At 51.5% G+C, this 22,303-nt stretch overlaps 1 protein-coding gene across 1 annotated transcript in view; it reads left to right on the plus strand.

The window, feature by feature from the left end:
- Positions 1-805: 805 nt before the first annotated feature.
- The window catches only part of nrg3b (neuregulin 3b), a 143,281-nt gene continuing 121,783 nt past the window's right edge, over positions 806-22,303 (plus strand). The window contains exon 1 of the mRNA XM_048988020.1: positions 806-2,340. Coding sequence (XP_048843977.1) covers positions 1,590-2,340 — 751 coding nt within the window. The 5' untranslated portion in view covers positions 806-1,589. The remainder of the gene's footprint in view (positions 2,341-22,303) is intronic.

The following is a 22,303-nucleotide window of genomic DNA, read 5'->3' on the forward strand; positions in this document are numbered from 1 at the left end:
GGCGGGCCCCGCACGCCATCCGGCGAATTACTGAGGCAAATTGGCAAAACGCAGTGCTAGAAACATCGCAAATATCTCTCTCAGAGCACTACCAGTGCCAGCAGAGCAAGAGCAAGAGGGAGACGGATTGAAACTGAAGTGAAAATGCAGGAAAATTCAGGCCCATGAGGTGTGTGTGTGTGTGTGTGTGTGTGTGCGTGTGTGTGTGTATACTCGTCCACCTGTGTGTGTGTTAATGCGTGTATATGCATGAATGTGTTTGTGTTTGAATGTGTGTATGCATGTGCGTGTCTGTCTGTGTGTCGTTCTGTGTGTGTTTTTATATGTCTGTGAGTGTGTGTGCGTGTTTGAGTGTGTAAGTATATGTGTGTGTGTGTGTGTGTGTGTATGCATGGACATATCTGTGTGTGTGTGTGTTTCTGGCCTGGCTGTAGACACTTTGCCGCTGACAGCAACCCCAGGCACCTTCTGGTCCTTTGTCTTCCTCCCCGTTTATTTGGGGAGGGCTGTGTGATAGCATCTCTCTGTTTCTCTCTCTCTCTCTTGCTCACTTTCTCTACCACTGTGAGATGTTACAGCTCTGTCTGTGTGGGGGGGCTCTCATTTCGCCTGTCTCGCGGATGTAGGCGAGCTTTTGCTGGGATCTGCGTCTCCACCTCCCCCCACCCTCCTCCCTGACGGACGTGGAGAGCAGTGCTGGTAGAGGGAGCCATTGCAATCTCTTTCTTTCTCTCTTCCTCCCTCGCTCTCCTTCCCTCCCTCGCTCTCTCTCGCTCTCTCTCACTCTTGCTCACGTGCCACTGCTCTGTCTCTCAGCATCGCTGCACCGCGCAGGAGTGTCTGCGTCTGCCGGACGCCGCCGGAGCCGCGGAGCTGTTTACGGAGAGCTGGACGACCGAGAGCCAGCGAGCCAGAACGCGGGAGCAGCCGGGAAGCAGGAGCAGCCGGGACGCGGGAGGACACCATCGCCGCAGGGAGTCCCAGGGAGGAGTTGGCGAGGATCCACGCTGACGGAGAGGTGGCTCCGATACGCGGCGACAGTCACCGAGCTGCTGGTTCTGAACACGGTGGCGGAGATGCAAGGAGATTCTCCCAGCGCAGAGCATGGTGGTGGACCGGCGCTAACCTGAGCGACACCCCACCCCCTGACTCAGCACGCGAGCCCCCCACCCCCCAGCGAGGAGAGGAGTGGCAGCTGGGATCAGATTGCCGTGCTGCAGCGGGCGCACAGACGGACGGACGGAGCATCACTCTCGGTGGGATTTACAGCCCCCCCAGACCCGTGCTGCCCTTCCCCACCACCGTGTCCTTGGAGTACTGGAGCCCCTCAGGCATCCCCGTGTGCGTCGCTGAGTGTCTGCGTTGCTGTGTCTGACCGTGTGTGTGTGCTCTTGTACGCCACGGTTGACTGTGTGTCTGTGTGTGTGTGCGTGTGTGTGTGTGGGTGTGTGTGTGTGTGTGTGCGTGTGCCCGTGTGACTGCACTCCTTGTGTGTGCGTGATTCCCCGCAATGCCTGCCACCTCTCTTCGTTCTCCCGGCCCCCCTTGCTCACCGCCAAGGGCCTAACCCCCCCACCACTGGAGGCAGGATGACTGACGGCTCTGGAGCGACCATGTCGGGGGCCTTGGTTCTGGAGGAGCGGGATGGCAGCGGGTCAGGGGCCGGGGCGGGGCTGGAGCAGGCCTCGCCCCCTGAGGCGGGCCGGCCACGCTGTGGGGGCTGCGCCCTGTGGACCCGACAGCAGACGTGGCTGTGCGTAGTACCACTACTCATTGGCCTGGTGGGCCTGGCGCTCAGCCTCATGCTCCTGCAGTGGATCGTGGTAGGCTCCGTGCCCGACTACGTTCCCACTGACCTGGTGGACGCCAAAGGCATCGGCCAGGACCCCATCTTCCTGTCCAAGCCCAGCGCCTTCCCGAAAGGACCGGCCACTACCACAGGAGGCGCCGCCGCCACCCCTGCCCCAGTCGGTCCGGCCTCTACCGCCATTGCTGCCACGGCGACAGCCAGACCCCGCCCCGGCGCCCGGCCGGGGCCCGCGGCTGGCAGCCAGGCCCCGCACCTCCACAATCGTGTGGGGACACGGGTGACGGCGGCCATACCCCCGCCTGGCACCACCACCACCCGTGCACCCCGTGTGGTCACGCCACGCAGCACTGTCAGGCGACCTGGTGGCCGCAACGGCGTGTTCTCCTCCACCAGCAGGGCGGCGCTACCCTCGTCTGCCCCCTCGCCCTCCAGCCACCCCGTCCTCCACAACTCTGGTCAGACGCAGAACCACGAGCGCCCCAAGGGACCACCTGCCACACCAGCCCGACCACACACCCATACCAAGACATGTAAGTCATCCTATTGGTTTCCTCCCATCTGTTCAGTGTTCTGATTGGGTTCCTTCCGTTTTTTTAAGTCATGCGATTGGTTTCCTCTTCTTTACTAAGTGACCTAATTTATTGGTTCCCCATTTGCCAAGTGTTCTGATTGGCTTTCCTCAATTTGCAAAGTGATCCTCTCAGTCTCCTCCCGTTTGCTAAGTGACCCGTTCAATCCTGATGGGGGTGCAATATTTCCTGGAACCTACAGGCTGGGTTCTCTCTCAGAAGGCTTGTTTACTTTGGGTGTTGACTTGTACCCATGGAAAGGTCCAATTGGGTTCTGACAGGAGTTGCCGCCTGTGGTCTTTGGGTCCTTCTTGTGTGAGAAGTTACATTCCGTTACATGTGATGTTCTCACGCGTGCTGCGCCTGTGTGCATGCATGTGTGCTTGTGTGTGGAGGTTTCACATCAAAAAACTTTTATCAAGCTAGCAGAGGTTGGTCCAATGGACATGCAATAATCTGTGTGTGTTTAAGTATTTCACAGGTGTGTGTGTGTGTGTGTGTTTATGTCTCTTCATTAGATGTGTAGTAGGTGTGTATGGATTTGCATTTATCACATTGCAGGACCAAATGTTCCCACAATGTCGTCACTTTTTAACTTGGGGCATTTTTCAGGTCCCCACAGAATAAAAAACCAAAAATGCCAAAGGTCTTGCATTTTGTTTGGTTACTTATAGTTAAGGTTAGGGCTGGGTAGGGTGTTTATGTGTATATTTTTGGACCAAATGTTCTGACAATGTGATAAATAACTGTTATTTTGACGTTGTTGCAACCATTATTTTAGTCCCCCACAAGCTTAAATTAAGCAAAAAAAAAAAATAGAAATGCCAAAGTCGTGCATTTTATTTGGTTACTGATGGTTAAGGTCAGCGCTGGGTGGGGGCTAAGGGTGTCATTGTTGGGATTAGGGTTTTGCCCATAGAAATGAATGGACAGTGTGTGTGTGTGTGTTTCAGCTGTATGTCTGGCTCCTACCCGCCTTCTCCCCGCCCTCCAGCCGTGCTTCAGCCATCTTAGGAGCCTCAAAGCCTTCCTGATTAAACAGACCCCTTCCTGCTCTCAGTCTGCCGTCCCCCCCCACCCTCTCACACAAAGCCACAGGCTCCCTGAGCGATGGGGGCAGGGGGATAATGTGGACCATCACACATCCATGTCGTGTGACCCGCTAGTGGACTCTGGTGTGGGGGGGGGGGGGGGGGCTTCCATTTAGACAGGCTTAGCCACACACTCTGAATTGGTAAAAGGCAGGAAGACTGCGGCATGCGGGGGCCGCACGAACGGCAAGCTGATTAAGGGGTGGAGCCAAGGATGGAAGAGGCCCTCCAACGTGTCACTCCCCACAGCAACCCCCTGTTGTCCAATCGCAGGGCTAAACCGCAACCACACACACACGCGCGCACCTCAAGGGAGGGGCATGTGACACCACACTCACGGTCTCATTCACACGGTCAGTCGCCGAAACGAGATGAAGCATGAGGCAGGGTGAGCTTTTCTCAGCGGGAGGCTCTCTGACATGAAGCTACACGTATCTACAAATGAAAGAATATATCCAGATATAAAGCTGATGATGACAAGCTTAGATACACAGTGATAAGGCCACGCCCCTCCTAAGATCACACCCCCCTAAGATCACAGTCGCACGCCGGATATCCTCATCCTTCTCTGCTGCAGCTCTCTGCTCCTGACAGAGCTCTGTCTGGCCAGTCAGTATAAATTACCAGCAAAATAATTAAAGGTTTTTAATTATTACATCCAAGAGATTGTGTTTGTTCATCCATTACCTCCACCAATCACATTGTCCATTAGTCAGTCAGTTAACCGTTTAACAAAAGTTGTCTCAGTCCTGGCGGTGTGATGCCGGTTCTCTGACCGCCTTGTCCGGTGCAGGTCCCTTCCGCGACCATTTGTGTGTGTGAGAGGCTCCGCCCCTGCAGGCCACTGACAGATGGCCTGACTGGATGAAGGGGTGCTCTTAAGAATGCCTGTCTGTGCTGATTGGATGACTTGATGAGAGTGACATGTTATTGGGTGGCGTGGGAGCTGGCCGGGTAACATCACGCACCTTTCTCTGTGAAGTCTCTGTTTCTTTCTCAGGCTCTCTTGCATGCCCATCCTCCTCCCTCCCTCTCTCCTTTCCTTTTTAGGTTTTTCCTCTGTACCTACCCGTCTTTCGTCTCTTCCTCCCTCCCTCTCTCCTTTCCTTTTTAGGTTTTCCCTCTGTACCTACCCGTCTTTCGTCTCTTCCTCCATCCCTCTGGCCCCTGCTTCCTCCCTCCCCACCCCACCACCCTGGCCTGTCCTTTCTCTTTCTCTCTCTCTCTCTCTCTCTCTCTCTCTCTCGCTCTCTCACCCCCTCCCTCAGCATGTAGGTTTTTTCCTTGTTGGTGGAGAGCTTTCACTGTGGCAAATATATTCTGGTGCTGTTGCTGATGGCAACCCGCCCCACGTGATCCACAGTGTCCTAAAAGGCCTTTGAACTTTGCCCTTATTGGGAATTGTTCCTGCCCGTATAAGCTAAAGGATACAAAGCCTTCCATCTCCAAAGCCGTCCCACTTCCCATCCACCTCCAGCTTCTCTGGCTGTCTGTAAATGAGCTGTAAAAAGGCTGATACTTCATGTAGACGTTAGATTTCTGGGGCTATCGTAATTGAATAATGCCACCGTTGCCGTCATTAAACTGCTTCACCACCGCATTTAGCTGCGCGGTCTTGCAGGGGGCTCTTTTGTTCTTTCCCAGGGTGCACTTCTCCTTCCATCAGGAGACAGACCCTGCAGCGACCTCCGCGAGCCCGGCGCTGCGGAAGCGGGCCAAACGACGAGCGCATGGCAGGAATCCGATTACCGCGCCACTAAGAGGATTGCTGGGCCGGGAGGGAGCTGTCTTATGTCTCGCCTCGTGAATTGCCGGTTTTTTTTTGCTGCCTCCCTTGAATCCAGCGTCGACATATTTATCCCATGCAAGACGACCATGGAGATGTTTGCTTTGAAGTATGGTTTCAGAGTGTGGTCTCAGGGTGGAACTGAGCCGTCTCTCTGGCCCGAGACTTCGAGCATGGACCGTAGCATGTGACCTCAGGGACTCCTGGCACACGATGTGCGAGAGGAGAGCCTGTAACGCGGGAGCCTCAGGCCCCGGGAATGCCGACAGGCATGCCAGCACTCTAGCGAAGGGTAAATGTCCTCTTTCTCCACAGTCATAGAATAATGAGACAGAATTTAAACTTAATTCGGCTTGAAGGCCGTCTCAATAATCCTTAAAGTCACTTTGATTAATCTAGATGAAGTCCGAGGGGGGTGGGTGTGGCTCTGAAATATTAATACTCAGAAAGAGGAGTGTGCCGGCCCAGAGAGGAGGCGTGAATAATAGACGAGGCTCGGCGGAGAGCGAGCTGAGCCCAACGAGAGAGCTGGACTGCGCTGCCAGGTGCCGCTGCTGCCTCCCTCGGCTGTGCTTCTCTGGCCGTCTCCCTCACCATGCGGGCCGTGATGGAGTGCCTTGCCGGGAGGGGGGCCCATCTCCCCAGGCCGGCGCTTTAGAATTCATTGGCTTTCGCTAAATGTGATTGAAAGACTTTGCTTCTGCCGCTTCTCCGGGGGGGGTGGGGGGTGGGTGGGGAGTGGTGGGGGGTGGTCGTAGGAGGAACTCATTGTGTGATTGGCTGGTGAATCACAGCGGATGGCAGAATTTGGCAATGTCCAAGCAGAAGCAATGGGGGGCATGGTGCCTTCAGGCAGCTATGCTAGGGGTAGCATTGGGCTTAGTAGAGGTTTACAGTGTAGCTGTGGAGTCATTGGCTTCAGTAGAGGTTTACAGTGTAGCTGTGGAGTCATTGGCTTCAGTAGAGGTTTACAGTGTAGCTGTGGAGTCATTGGCTTCAGTAGAGGTTTACAGTGTAGCTGTGGAGTCATTGGCTTCAGTAGAGGTTTACAGTGTAGCTGTGGAGTCATTGGCTTCAGTAGAGGTTTACAGTGTAGCTGTGGAGTCATTGGCTTCAGTAGAGGTTTACAGTGTAGCTGTGGAGTCATTGGCTTCAGTAGAGGTTTACAGTGTAGCTGTGGAGTCATTGGGCTCAGTAGAGGTTTACAGTGTAGCTGTGGAGTCATTGGGCTTAGTAGAGGTTTACAGTGTAGCTGTGGAGTCACTGGGCTCAGTAGAGATTTACGGTTTATTAGAACATTCTAATGACACTGTTGCAACTGGATTGATACTCTCCTTCATATCTTCTGTGCAGTAGCTGAGTCGTTCAATCTTTTATTGTTTATTGTTTATGCTGAGTATAATTAAGCATGCATTTTGTATAATTGCTGAGGCATTCATAATATGGTATGCATAGCTCTCTGAATGAAACAGTGAGCCGTTTCAGTGATCGGCATGAGCCGGGAGCAGAGGAACAGCCCCAGTTCATGCCTGGTGTCCTCCCAACTCCCAGGCTGCTCTTCCCTTCTTCACCCAGAATCCCCTGCTTTCTAAGCCATTCTGCATTAACATCTTGTTATTGTCATGTTTTAAAGGCTTCGAATACAGGAGATGAATGTGGTGCGTTGATGCCATTGGTGTGTTAGACGGGACCATGGTGCATTGTGGGAATAAACATGTGGGTGGCATGTGTGGAGTGCGGCAGCTCTCTGCTGCTGGCGGCTCCTGTGAAGTGGCGGCGTATCTTTATTCTGCTGCTTTGTCCACATTCAGATGCATTCTGGTAGCACTGGGCCAGATATTCTCCGGTTAGGCTTTGTGCGTCATGTGTGGAGATCTCTGCACAGAGGAGGTCTACTTCTTAACAACTTGTTTTCCCCAGGTACCGGTCGCGGATCCTCAGGTGTTGGTCGCCGGTACTCAGGTACTGGTCATGGGTACTCAGGTACTGGTCATGGGTACTCAGCTACTGGCCGTGAGTCCTGAGGTGCCGGTCGTGGGTGCTCAGGTGCCGGTCATGTGTACGCAAGTACTGGTCATAGGTCCTCAGATGCCGGTCATGGGTACTCAGGTAGTGGTCATGGGTACTCAGGTACTGGCCATGGGTCCTCAGGTACTGGTCATGGGTACTCAGGTACTGGCCGTGGATCCTGAGGTGCTGGTTGGGGGTCCAGGTCTTCTAAGGAAGCCGCCTCAGATGTAGCTCTGGGCTCACCGTCATCACAGCTGAAGCCTCCAAAACTGAGGCGTATAGGCTGATGTGTGTCATCATAAATCTTCTGTGGTGGGAGATTTCCACACACCTTTTTAGTCATAAAATCCTCCAGAGCTTATACTGTATGTTGGTGGATTACATTTACTCTACGCATATGCAGTCATAAAGGTGTCCTCTGTCTCTACATTTGCACTAATAAAACCTCCATTCACTTCAGCAAGGTGAGGGGACTGCAGATGTCACTGTAAACTCTGCATTCCATTACAGCTTTACAGAACAAACTGTATCACAGCCTGGTGGTCATGAAAACAGGTTCAGTTCCTCTCAGTGCTTCCTGTATGTGCAGGCAATTCCTGTATGTCCAGGCACTTCCTTGATGTCCAGGCACTTCCTGTATGTCTGAGCGCTTCCTGTATGTCCGGGGCACTTGTATGTCTGAGCACTTCCTGTATGTCTGGGCTCTTCCTGTATGTACGGGGCACTTCCTGTATGTCTGAGCGCTTCCTGTATGTCCGGGGCACTTGTATGTCTGAGCACTTCCTGTATGTCTGGGCTCTTCCTGTATGTACGGGGCACTTCCTGTATGTCTGAGCGCTTCCTGTATGTCCGGGGCACTTGTATGTCTGAGCACTTCCTGTATGTCTGGGCACTTCCTGTATGCCAAGCTCCTCCTGTATGTCCGGGGCAGTTCCTGTATGTCTGAGCACTTCCTGTATGCCAAGCTCCTCCTGTATGTCCGGGGCACTTCCTGTATGTCTGAGCACTTCCTGTATGTCTGGGCACTTCCTGTATGCCAAGCTCCTCCTGTACATCCGGGCATTTCTTGTATGATGTCTCCCTGTGTTTTAACGTGCATATGAGTGTTAATCCATCTTCACCAGCTTCAGCATTTATTAGTAACCTTGTGGACATAAATATTTATCACCAACCTCCCCTGACCCCGTGTTTATTACTGGCCGTGTTTGACATTAATATTTATGATGCTTCTCTACAAAATTAACATTCTAGCCCCCTGAAATATTACTGTTTGCTAACCAGCCCTTTCAGGCATCAGTATTTACTAACCATGGCTCTCCAGCATCCACATTTATTATAAGACATTCTTAACCTAATACTTTTTTGTTAACCCTTTTAAAGAAGTTTTATACCTTCCCCTGTCAGACGTAAGTGTAAATTACAGCCCCACTTCTGTATTGCTGTTTACTGCTAACTAATCATCATCTAGTGTAATAGCTTTGTCTTACATTTTATTACTCTTCTGATATGCAGTGACTGTCCATCCTGTGTTAAATCTTTGTTGCTCTTCTGGTGACCTATGGCTTTGACCTCAGCCACATGGCCTTTTGGAGCGTGACCGTTGACCTCAGCCACATGGCCTTTTGGAGCTTGACCGTTGACCTCAGCCACAGGGCCTTTTGGAGCGTGACCGTTGACCTCAGCCACAGGGCCTTTTGGAGCGTGACCGTTGACCTCAGCCTCTGTGCCTTTTGGAGCGTGACCGTTGACCTCAGCCACAGGGCCTTTTGGAGCGTGACCGTTGACCTCAGCCACAGGGCCTTTTGGAGCGTGACCGTTGACCTCAGCCACAGGGCCTTCTGGAGCGTGACCGTTGACCTCAGCCACAGGGCCTTTTGGAGCGTGACCGTTGACCTCAACTACAGGGCCTTTTGGAGCGTGACCGTTGACCTCAGCTGGTACCTTCTCGAGGGTGACCGTTGACCTCAGCTGTGGTACCTTCTCAAGGGTGACCGTTGACCTCAGCTGTGGTACCTTCTGGAGGGTGACCGTTGACCTCAGCTGTGGTACCTTCTCGAGGGTGACCGTTGACCTCAGCTGTGGTACCTTCTGGAGCGTGACCGTTGACCTCAGCTGTGGTACCTTCTGGAGGGTGACCGTTGACCTCAGCTGTGGTACCTTCTCGAGGGTGACAGTTGACCTCAGCTGTGGTACCTTCTCGAGGGTGACCGTTGACCTCAGCTGTGGTACCTTCTCGAGTATTATCCTTGACCTTAACAATGGTGCCTTCTGGAGTGTGATCACTGACCTCCTTGACTCCCTGGCGATTCCCTACTCAGGAAGACACTGACACACAGAGCCTCCTTCCTGTAGGGACCAGCACCATGAGGGGCATTGAGATTCTTCTGGGTGAGTTTTAACTGAACCTGGCTTAGCTTCTACTGGGTCAGACTCAAAACGGCTCAGGAAGAGTACAGACGTCATGAGTTGTTCGCCTCTCAGATTTTTGGAGAAGGCGGGACCTGGCAGCGCTGCCCAGCTGAGTGAGGCACGGACTCCTTTCAACTCCCCACGGATCCTCTGCTCCACGTTTTTCCCAGTTATTCCCATCCCTGCTTCCTGCGGATGCTGGCAGGCATGCTCCAGCTTCCAGGCTAACGGACTGGCGGCTGCAGGAGTGACACGGCCATGGAGTCGCAGAGATAGCACATTCAGCCCCTCTGGGGACCTCTTCTGCTTCCGGCCCAGGGACAGGAGTTGTGGTGGGGGCTGAATCCAGGACGGGCAGCTCTGCCCCGTGGCTTCATGAATTAATAACAAGCAGCCTCTCCCTCTGCTTACATCCATTCCCAACCCAGTGCTCTGCAACCTGGGCTGTGTTTCTTTTTCGAGGGCAGAATTCCTCCATCGATCCCTCCCCCTGGGCCCAGTCAGAGGCCATACTGTCATTGTCACTTAGTTCCCTGTCTGGCCCCCCACCTCTCTCTGGGTCTGTACCTTTGACCCTGAGTCACATGACTTCTGACCGCATGGCTGTATGTGTTTGTGGGGGTGGAAAGCTCTTGGGGACTGATCCTGGATCAGTAATGCGGGAGTAGGGGATACTCAGGTTGGGCGACCGTTGGGCTGTAATGGGGAGGGCTGAACCCCTCCCCCACCATCTCTTCTGCTTTTTCCATTTTACATGCTGGGTGCTGGTGGTGTTAGGGGGTGTTGTTGCTGCCATCTGGGAAGATTCCACGCCATTCCAGAATGTTCTAAAGCTCATTAACATGCCACACATATAATTTACAGATGAGCATTAACCTTTATTGCGACAGGCGCTCTGATCCTCCCCGCAGCTGCACTTGCCCCCCCACTGCCCCCTCCCCACCCCCGGGCTGGGCGTGAGTATTTTGGGCCGCAGTGATTTTTGGCTTTGCAATGGCATGTCGTGACAGGTAGCAGGCACCATACGGGAAAGATCGCAGGGCAGGCTGGACCGGGTTTAAGGTAGTGAGGACTGCGGAGGCCACAGCGTGTACGGAGGCAGGGGGAGTCTGTCTGCTTGGCTGTGGCTGACGCAGGAGGCTGACTTCATGGAGATGATGACTTACCTTGGGGCCCCATAGGGCCCCTCTGAGATGAGGCCCCTGCAGTGGGGTCACCTCTTTGTTAAGGGTCAGGGCTTGAGAAGCCAGAGCTGCTGTCAGATTTATAGAGAACGACAAAGATTAAGTCGGGGGGGATTCAGGGGTCACGTCGAGATGAATTCTGCTGGTCCTGAGGGGATTCTATTAAAAACAGCCTCTTATTTCTTCCAGCAATCCCGCGGTTCGCATTCAGTATTGACAGGCAGTACACAGCCATTATGGCAGGCTTCTGCCTGTCCTGCAGATTAGTTATTTAGCGAGGATACACCCGGGGTCCCCCATCAGATGATGACAGATCGAGGGACACTCCTGTCTTCACAGGTCAGCCTTCCCATCTGACACACTCTCTGCCCATCTCTTGATGGTTGCCATGTCAACGCAATGGTAGCCTTAGGCTGAGCAGAAGGCGGAGCTAAGGTTTCCATGGTGCCAATGTGAAAGGGGTGCTTAACCTTAAAGTGCACCCATAAAAACGTCCTCGCAAATTAATGGCTGTACAGTAAACCTGTCACATGTCAGCAGAACTCAGCTGGGCGCAAGAGAATGGTGCTGCGATGCTATAGACATAGGACATCTGTCAGTAATGTCCAGAGTGTCTGTATCGTATCAGTACTGCTTCTCCCATCTGTGTCAATACTGAATCAGCACTGCATCCCCCGTCCGTATCAGCACTGCATCAATACTGCCTCTCCCATCTATATCAGTACTGTCCAGAGTGTCGGTACTGCATCAGTACTGCCTCTCCTGTCTATATCAGTACTTCATCTTGGTCCTGTGTCGGTGCTGCAGTAGTACTGCATCTCTCCTCTGTGTCAGTTCGGCAGTATTACTACCTCTGCCATCTGTGTCAGTACTGTATCTCCCATCTTTTTCAGTACTGAATCAGTACTGCATCTCCTGTCTGAATTAGTACTGCATCTCGTTCCTGTGTTAGTGCTGTGTCAGTACTGCATCTCCCGTCTATATTAGGACTATTTCAACCAGATCTGAGCTAATGTATGTAAGACAGTAGTTTACCAATGTCTGTGTCAGTACTTGTTCAACCAAATTCAAGCCAGTTCTGTACTGCATCAGTAGTACTCGATTCTGTATGTCAATGCCTTTTCAAAGCAGCCAACATATCCTCTAAAACCAACTCAAGGGCTGAAGGCCTGTATGAATATTCATCAGGCTGTAACGATTCTCATTTGCATGAGACTTCAAATCATCTGGCTGACAGCTTAATTGTTTGAAAACAAAATACAAAACAGCAACATATTTCTGTAATTCTTGTGCTGGAGAAAAAAATAAATATGTTTAGGTCCACCTCTTTCCTCATGGCTCGGTGAATAGTATTACCTGCAGTCTTTCATAGCCTGTTCACGTCCCCTTTCACATTCCAATACCACTCTGCTGTCAATCACAGCTGGGCGATGCCCCCTTTCCCATGCCCACACTGTGAGTCACATCTGGGCCACTCCCACTTCCCATTTCCTGCACCCCTGCTCCTGGCGACTCACACTGCCAGTCACGACTGAGCCACGCCCATCTCTCACCCACACAGCCCACTATGCACTGCTCCTAGCCTTTGCTCACGACTGGGCTGCATTACTCTGCCTCCTGCTGTGCATTCTGGGATACAGATGGCCGCGACGAGGAACACGGGGGTGAGCTTAAAACAGGTGGTAAGAGAAGCTCAGCCCGCCTCCATATCCAAGGCCTGGTGACGCGCCAGCACACAGGAAAGACATGATCTTTGTGCCAGAGAACAGAACAGAACGGAGTGATATCATCCAAAGCCGTCCTCCTAGCTGCCTGTCTCACTGCCTGTTCTGCTCTTCCGCCACTGCCGCCGTGTCCTGTTCCGTACAGCACACCTGTTCTGTAGGCTCAGCCGACTCGAACCCTGCTCAGGGCTGAGCCGGGTGTATCCTCGCTAAATAACTAATCTGAGTCGGAACACAAGCCCACGCTGTTGGCCCGGACCGGACATCACGTCCCAGCTGGAAGACCGGAATGGCGGAGGGTCTGGTGGATATGGCCCAGGATGCTGCCATCAAAGGGCTCTCTGATCCACAGCAGGTGGTGCGGAGGGCTCGGGAGGGGGGAGGCGGGGGGCTGTGGCTGGGGGGGGGGATATGTGGAGTCAGTGGCCTGGGTGCCAGCTTGGCGGAGATGGCAGGTTCATGATGAGGATGTCGGTGCTACTGGTTCTACACTGACATCTTTGGGTACATCAGAACAGGGGAGAACCGGGGTGAACTTAGAAAAACCAAAGAGAACCAAGCATTGGATTTATTACTGATCTACTAAACCAAACCTTACAGCATTCGGAAATGTGCCATTTTACCCACAGTGTCGCCCCCTGCATTCATTCATTCATCTTCTATACTACTTGTCCTAAGCAGGGTTGTGAGCATCTGGGGCCTGCGCCCTGATCTTGACTGATTTTCTTTTTTGAAGGGGGGTCTGGGTGTGTCACCTGACCTGGTTTGCATGTGGATAGAGGCCATGTGCGCCTGAGCCAGTGTAGATAGCAAGTGCTTTCATCCTGCAGTGTGCTGCTGGTGACCCTTTCGCCTGATGGGTATCTCTGACTGACTGCTAAGACAAAGCACAAGCACACCCCACACCGATTCCCCTCTTTACAGCCATTGCCTCACATATGCTGAGTAACTCACTGCATGCTTTGCTCCGAAGGCGCGTGGTGACTCGGTATGTGCAGTGAGGGGCACCATGCGCGGGGTTGTATCTTTCTCTGAAACGCGGCCTTTTATAGCCTCCTCATCGAGATGGGTGTGACTGCGTGTGTGTGTCTGTGTGTGTGTGTGTGTGAGTGAATATGTATATATTACACTGTGTGAACCAAAATGTGATAAAGTTGTGTTTTTTTTCTGTCACCACAAGGGGAAACTCAGTTTCATACAAATCAGTGACTGCAATCCATAAACTAAAAATTTAGTTTGGTTACTTATGGTTAAGTTTAGGTTTGGGTTAGGTTTGGGTTAGGATTAGGGTTAGCATCAGGGTTATTTCCATATAAATGAATGGAGAGTCCCAGTAATGATATGAACGTGGACTCTGTGTGTGTGATTGTGCGAGTGTTAGTGAGCATCTACACCTTAGTAAGAGTATCTGTAATATCTCAGTGCACATTATCCATCTATGGGGCTCTGGGTCATGCTGTGTATACAGGAAATGCCTGGTTTGTTCACCACTGCCGTTACCACTCATCCGTCTCTCTGCACTTAAATGGAGCCCCCCCCCCCCCCCCAGAGTAATGCAGCTCCGAGGCAGGGGAAATCACGGAGTAATTCTGTTTGATTCAATGGCATGGTGGTGCACAGAACCGGCCACGGGTCTCTGCCGATGACCTGCCGCCACATATAGCAAAGTCTGGGCGCCTTGGCGGCAAGGCGAGACACCAAGGAGTGCCTGGAGAGTCTGAGTCACAGCCGGGCCTCGTACGTGTGCTGCGCTTCTCCGGGCCTGGGGGGGCCGGCGGCCGGGCCCAACCTTCTTCTGAAGACGCTTCCAGGAGGGCTCGTCTGGCTCCGTGGCTCGTGGGCCCGCTCCCCCATCGCTCCCCCACCGCTCCACCTTATGCGTCCACAGCCGACACCGGAAGCAGACGTGAGAATGTAAGTCACGTGACGCATCTCTGTGCCGGAGTGAAGAAGCCACTCCCTGCAGGTCCAGCAGCCTCTCCCTGGGCAGGACTTGCTACCGCCGCCACCACAGACGAGCTGGGCATCAGCCAGTGGAGAGGAAAGCAGGTCAAACCAGAGCCTTGGTGTTAAGAGGCTTTGAACCATAGGAGCGAGAGAATTCGGCGCTGTAATCGCTACAAGCATTGCAACATGATTCAAGTGGCTGCGGACTACATGGATAATTGGGACAGTTTTTCATGCTGAATTCTACTGCATATCTAATCAAACATTGCTGGAAGCTGCTCTTCGGTTCCGCCTGTCCTTTACTCACACTACGCTCCTGTGCTGTTATTCCATTCATAGTATGCTTTTGCGTTGTTACTTTACCTTACACACATAGCACAGGATTAATCTAAACACTGTGCTCCTGTATTATTACTCCACATACTGTAAACTCATCATTCTACACACACAGCACCCATGTGTTACTACTCTGCAGACACTGTGCTCCTGTGTTATTACTCCACACACCGTACACTCCTGTATTATCATACTGCACACATGACCAGTGTTTCATTACTGTATCGACATTTCACTCCCATGTTATTACTCTGCAGACACTGTGCTCCTCTGTTATTACTCCACACACCGTACACTCCTGTATTATCATACTGCACACATGGCCAGTGTTTCATTACTGTATCGACACTTCACTCCCATGTTACTACTCTGCAGACACTGTGCTCCTCTGTTATTACTCCACACACCGTACACTCCTGTATTATCATACTGCACACATGGCCAGTGTTTCATTACTGTATCGACACTTCACTCCCATGTTATTACTCTGCAGACACTGTGATCCTCTGTTATTACTCCACACACCGTACACTCCTGTATTATCATACTGCACACATGGCCAGTGTTTCATTACTGTATCGACACTTCACTCCCATGTTATTACTCTGCAGACACTGTGATCCTCTGTTATTACTCCACACACCGTACACTCCTGTATTATCATACTGCACACATGGCCAGTGTTTTATTACTTTATCGACACTTCACTCCCATGTTATTACTCTGCAGACACTGCACTCCTCTGTTATTACTCTACAAACTCTGCAGTCAAATGTGTATTCCTTTACCCCAGTCACAACACGCCCCTGTCCCTACTGTACTCATACTGTGATCCTACGTTTTCACTTTACTCCACACAAGCCTGGCAAATACGGGGGGATCCTCCAACATGATGGCACTGCCCAGGCTGTGTCCCGGTCCAAAGCTCCGCCCCGGAATGCGCCACATACCAGCCTGTCTGCTCACTTATCAGTGACTTTGTCTGTCAGCTACCGTTTGGTGTGTAAGTGGCAGTTTGAATGTGCTCCCTTGTGCAGTCTGTCAAAGAAGAAGTGGTGTTAGTCACACTGACGATGCACTCAAAATAACTAGTAGCGGACTCATTTATACACAAAAGCGGTGAGTTTTCCTGTTTTACTGGGTGGTGGCTGTGTGTATAGGGTATTAGCAGTGTCTTCATGTCGCATGCGGTTTGATGGCTTTACTGGGTGTGTGCCTTTAAGAGGTGGGTGCATGCGTGCGTGCGTGCATGTGTACGTGCATGTGTGCGCACGTGTGTGTTTCTGCTCTGCTGTGCCCATATGGGTGTGCAGTTTCACCGGAGCCAAGATGGAGACCTAGTGTGGAGTTCTGCTCACTGCCAAGCTTGGGAGGCTGGGGTTATTCCTCATCATTTTGTCTGTGAATAGAAAAGCTCAAGATTACTATTACAGCAGACTGCCAGCTTCTTTACCTCTGTGTGTGTGTTGTGTATGTGTGCATGTGTCTTCTGACGTCCCAGTCGGCTGGCAGCTTCTGCGTCCTTCCTCAGACGTCAGACGTCTGCATCTCTGTATTGATCCTGAGAGAATTTTTACCCAAAATGCTCTCCAAAATCCTGCTCCTTGCTCGGGAGGGCACTCGCGATACCCTAGGCCCCACCCAGCCGGACCCTGGGCCCCGCCCACTCGACCCTGATATGACTGCTATGTGTGTGAAGAGGCTGCCGGTCTGGTACTGGGTGGGTTCACAAACACACATGCTTGCATCCACACGCATGCCGGAGATCAGTCACATAACCCCTCGCTTCAATCACAGCTCCCGATCGCCACCCTCCTCCACTCTCCGTGTCTCCAAGGTCAGCGCTCTCCTGGGTCGCCCCCCCCTCCCCCGCCACCTGTCACAAGTGCTCTCCTCTCAATAACAAGTCAAGGTTGTTCAGCTCCTCGTCGATCCTCGCCATGCACCCGGCCGCTTCACACACCTTCCTCTCAGAAAGCAGTTAGACACTAGAACAGATATCTGTCTGGAGGCATGTTTGCATAACCTGCTTTTCTGTAGCTGTCAAACCTGCTTCCAAATGCCGCGTGTGAGATGCCTGACTGTTGATTTATTTTATTTTTCATTTGTTTGCCTGTGAGACACAAAAAAATGGCAGCTTTGAGACACACCCCTGGGAGGCGGGGAGAAGCAGCAGCGAGGAGAACTCAAGGGTACGGGAATAAGCACGCTGCATCTAATGGCACCGTCTATTTTGGAATATGTTCCCTGCAGGCAGGACAAAACACTGAGCTTCTGAGAGCTGCCACTGCAGACTGTGCTGAAACTGCAGTGTGTCCGAGTGCTTCCACTGCAGGCAGTGCCAAGATAGCAGGAAGTCCGAGAGCTGGCACTGCAGGCAGTGCTGAATTAGCAGGATGTCTGTGAGCTACCACTGCAGTCACTGCCGAAATAGCAGGGTATCTGAATGCTTCCACTGCAAACAGTATTGAAATAGCAGGGTGACTGAACACTGCCACTTCAGGCAGTGCTGATCGCAGGGTGTCTGAGAGCTGTCACTGCTGAAAATTGAGCCTCTGGGTCCAGTGAAGGGTTCTGGAATATCACAGGCTCTGGACACTGCCAACTACCGACAGTGTCTGAGTAACCAAAGTGCCAGCAGCCTGCAGTGTCTATAGAGCAGAGCCTGGAGCTGTTTTCAAAAGCAGTACTAAAACTTAGCTAACTGCAATCAGCCTTCCATTACTGGAGGTCCCAAGGTCAGGAAAATCAAAAGCCAAGAACATTGTACTCATTACTTGTGCTAAAACTCAGCTAAACACAGGATACTGTACTAATTATTGTTGCTCTTGGGGTTAGAAAATTCACGCTAGCCCCAAGAAAATCACTTTAGTCATTATTTTTGCCTTGCTCTTTTGAATAAGTGCAGTGTCTGCTGGCCAGGATGGAGAGCACTGATGGAGCTGGGTGCATTTAGCTTTGGACGGGGAGAGTCTGTCAGTTCTGGGCCAGTGACCACCATGAACAGAATGTATCTCTGTCATCCGCTGGCACCCCACGGCCCCCTGCCAGTCCCCGGCTTGTTGCTTCCCCATCACACACACCCCTTCGAGGGCATGCTGCCATAACCCTGCTACCTGGTCGCCTGCAAGCAGAAGGCGTGTGTGTGTGTGTGTGTGTGTGTGTGACAGAGAGAGAGAGAGAGAGAGAGAGAGAACGTGTGCCCGCTGAGCGGAATATTTTTAGTCCTACTTTTACGCAAGGCTGATCTGTGCTTCAAGAGCCAATTACTGCTGTATCTGCCCATTGCTACTGTTGGTTTCTTCCTCGGAGGTGAAGCATGATTGGCATGAGGCTGGAGGAGAGGAGGTCAGATGCGTCAAGACCTCGCCAGGCCACCGGCTGCTTTGGAGAATGCCAGTCAACAGGTGGTGATGTGGGCCAACAGGGCTATGTGTTGAATCTGCACAGAGGAACCAGGAAAGGCATTGGGTTTCTCAGTGCAGGTTTAGCGTGGACACAAAGTACTTACCCATGAGCGATATGGAGATCTCTGCATGAAGCAGTCAGGAGTCTGCAGAGGAACGAGCCGTGGGAAACAGGCAGCTTTGCATATGGCTGCCTGCCTGGCATCAGCCTCACGGAATCAACCTCCTTCCTTCACAGCAGGCCCGCCGTAAGCATTAGCTGAAGTTCTGCGTCCTGTAGAAACCCCCCCCATCCATCTCCTCTAAGGCAAACAAAGGAGATTCCTCCATCTCATGGGCGTCTCCTCACAGATAATCAGGAGAAGCATCTCCTGGTGCCTTCAGCCTTTCGGTGCTGATAAAGCTCAAGCTGCCATGGAAACGGCCGTCTGATGTTCAGCTGACGAGCTCTGCTGTCTCGGAGGATGAAAGGCTCGGGTTGAGCGGCGTGATGGTATGCGTATGGTTCATGTCTAGTCCGGTTCAGCACTGCTGGTGTGGTCAGTGTCGTGTGAGCTCGCCGTTGTCTGTACGGAAAGCATCCTCAGAGATGTCACTGATCTGCAGACTGCATTAGAAGGAGCCCCTTCACTGTGCAGGACGGTACCTGCTGCTGTGCCACAGCTCCCTAGGGTGGGCGCCCTAGCAGTGTGTGATGACGCCGTGTCTGATTCCCGGGAAGCCAGATCCTCGGGGGCTGCTGAGGGAGCTGCAGGCCAATCTTATGATCCATTCCCATTGCTGTTAACATGTCAGTAAAATGGAAGGATTGATGTGCTTTTCCTTGCCAGTGACAGAAAAGTCTTTGAAACCATATTATTGTGGAGGATTGTAAGAGCACCTGCACACTCTATTGGGTTCTTGATGTCTTCAGCTCCATGTTACAATGCAGTAAATTGAACCATAAAAGGGGTGGAGTACATCGTATGAAGAGCTGTTCACTGTTGATGGCTTTTAGGGCAGTATGGTCATGGTGATGGTTATGGTCACAGTGACGATCTCAGACTCAGGTGTCTGGTCACTATGCAACCATGTGGTAAGTATAAGGAACTATGAGGTGGTGAACAGATATGGTTGAGAAAAGTGGAGTTTGACAAATATGACCAGTTGGTCGCTAATAGGCTTGATGTGGTTCTTAGGTATGAACTTACTTGAAGTGAAGGGTCATGTTTGGAGATGACTGGGAGGTTGGGTTGGGAGATGACTGGGAGATTGTGCTTTGAGATAACTGAGAATTTGAGTTTAGAGATTCCCAAGAGATTGGGTTTGAAGATGATCAGGAGGTTGCATTTAGAGATGACCAGGAAGTTGTGTTTGGAGATGACCAGGAGGTTGTGTTTGGAGATGATCAGCAGGTTGCGTTTGGACATGATTAGGAGGTTGCGTTTGGAGATGATCAGCAGGTTGTGTTTGGAGATGATCAGGAGGTTGTGTTTGGACATGACCAGCAGGTTGCGTTTGGACATGATTAGGAGGTTGCGTTTGGAGATGATCAGCAGGTTGCGTTTGGAGATGATCAGGAGGTTGTGTTTGGACATGACCAGGAGGTTGCGTTTGGACATGATTAGGAGGTTGTGTTTGGAGTTGACCAGGAGGTTGCGTTTGGAGATGATCAGCAGGTTGCGTTTGGACATGATTAGGAGGTTGCGTTTGGAGATGATCAGCAGGTTGCGTTTGGAGATGATCAGGAGGTTGCGTTTGGAGATGCGTGGGTGCTTGTGTTTGGGCATGATCGGGAGGTTGGCGTTGGAGACTGACAGATAGACTAAGGGTTTAGGTAAAGGATACGTGACTCGGAGCTTGGTAGCAGGTACAGCCTTCATTACTTAAGCTCCGGTATGTTTGCAGGAAGCACTAGCACACAAATCAATGGAATTGTATCATAGATACCTGGCAAGCAGACGATGGAGAGAGATTGCTGTTGTCATGGTAACGCATATAAGTGAGGCCTCACTACACACTGCGCATAACTAGATGCTGGGAGGTAAAGCCCTAACTTGGCTTAATGCTGGTGACCATGTCTCCTTTCCCATGGTCTGTTTGTAGATTGACATGCTTGAACGAAAAGTTCCCTTTCCATCGAACCATCACTCTCTCCCATCCTTACTCTGATCGTTTGTCTCCTCCCACACCCAGTTCCTCCTTTTCTCCCTCTCTGCTCTATCTCTCTCACAGCCTTTCTCCCACCATTTGTCCCTCCTCTCTCCTCCCACACCGAATTCCTCCATTTCTCCCTCTCTGCTCTATCTCTCTCACAGCCTTTCTCCCACCATTTGTCCCTCCTCTCCCCTCCCACACCCAATTCCTCCTTTTCTCCCTCTCTGCTCTGTCTCTCTCACAGCCTTTCTCCCACCATTTGTCCCTCATCTCCCCTCCTACACCCCATTCCTCCATTTCTCCCTCTCTGCTCTGTCTCTCTCACAGCCTTTCTCCCACCATTTGTCCCTCCTCTCTCCTCCTACACCCCATTCCTCCATTTCTCCCTCTCTGCTCTGTCTCTCTCACAGCCTTTCTCCCACCATTTGTCCCTCCTCTCCCCTCCTACACCCCATTCTTGCCTTTCTCACTTTCGGTGTTTCTATCTTTCCACCTCGTCACCTGGGACTTCATTAAAACAGGAAGTCCCAGTCCTCAGTGTGTATGGGGCAGTGAGCTATGCTCAGGGCTCTGTGTGGCTGCTGCAGTCTGCTCTGTCTATCCTCAGGGTTTCCGGTTCTGCTTTATCCTCCCTGTCTGGCTTTGTCTTTCACTTTGGGCTTCTGCCTCTTGAGTCCATCTCTGAAATACTTGGTCTTGGCAGTGACCCGTTTCCTGCAGTCCGACAGACTCAGGAAGTGCTGGGCGGTAAACCTGGCAGTGATGGTGGGATGGGTCCGATCTGGGGTGCTTACGTATGTGTCCTGCCTGATCTTCGTAGAGTAAACCCAGATTCCACAGGCTAGGAGTCCAAATTGTTGCACTCGCCTGATTATCTTTTTTTTTTTCTTTCCGGCATGACAAAGCTCATACTAACTCTGATGCTTTACCTATAATTAAACCATCATCGTAATACAAATAAAGATATATTAACCAACAACAAGCAGAAAATAACACATTTCCCTGTTAAGAAAAGGTAATTGTGTATTCATAAAAAAATAATGACAGTAAAGTACTATAACAATGGAAATAATAAGCAATATAATAATAGCCGGAAAGATAACAGCATAGAAATAGGTGCAGCAGAGCAGCTGTCGTGATCGGCCCATGAAATCCGCTTTGAAGACGGATGTTTCTCTCATTAATGTTGCGCAGCTGTAAGTTCAGCAGAGTGTTCGGGCTCAAACTGTCACTCTCAAAGTGAATTTCATGGATTAAAAATGTTTTGTTTAATCGCGGGATGATGGCCCAGATATTACTGAGCCTTTAACATTTCGCCGTCCTAATCGGCGATTCTGATCGACAGAACGACTGACGCGAGCGAGGAGTGAAGGGACCCTCACTGCTGCAGTCTGGGCCACAGCACTGCGGACAAGATAAAAGCTGCTTGGTCTGTCTCTTAGCGAAACTCTTCTGAAAAGACATTTACACTGACGGATCCATAAGTAGCCCACTTAGGGGTTTCCTTGCAGCCTGTTTGACGTTCCCAGCCGCCTCTTCTCCAGTCTGGGCCGCGGCGTATGGAGCACAGTGTAGGACCCTGGAATGCACCTCGACGGCAGAGCAGACATACAGGCACCCTGCACACTGCGCATGGACAGCCTGCTAGCAAACGGCCATCATGACTGCCTAGCATCCCAGAACGTTCACTGCTGCTTTCGTTTATGAATATTCTTATTATATGATTGAATAATGTTACTCTCTGTGGCAGCTTTTCTTCAGTCTCCCAGTCAGACATGCTTCACGGAGCCTCACATTCTGTTTTCTTTATTCATTTCATTACTATGCAAAGTGCTGTTGTGCATGTAAATGTAATTTGGTTTCTCTTCACAGCTGATGTGGGTTCTATGAGTTC

This window comes from Brienomyrus brachyistius, chromosome 20, assembly GCF_023856365.1.
Source record: "Brienomyrus brachyistius isolate T26 chromosome 20, BBRACH_0.4, whole genome shotgun sequence".
NCBI lineage: Eukaryota > Metazoa > Chordata > Actinopteri > Osteoglossiformes > Mormyridae > Brienomyrus > Brienomyrus brachyistius.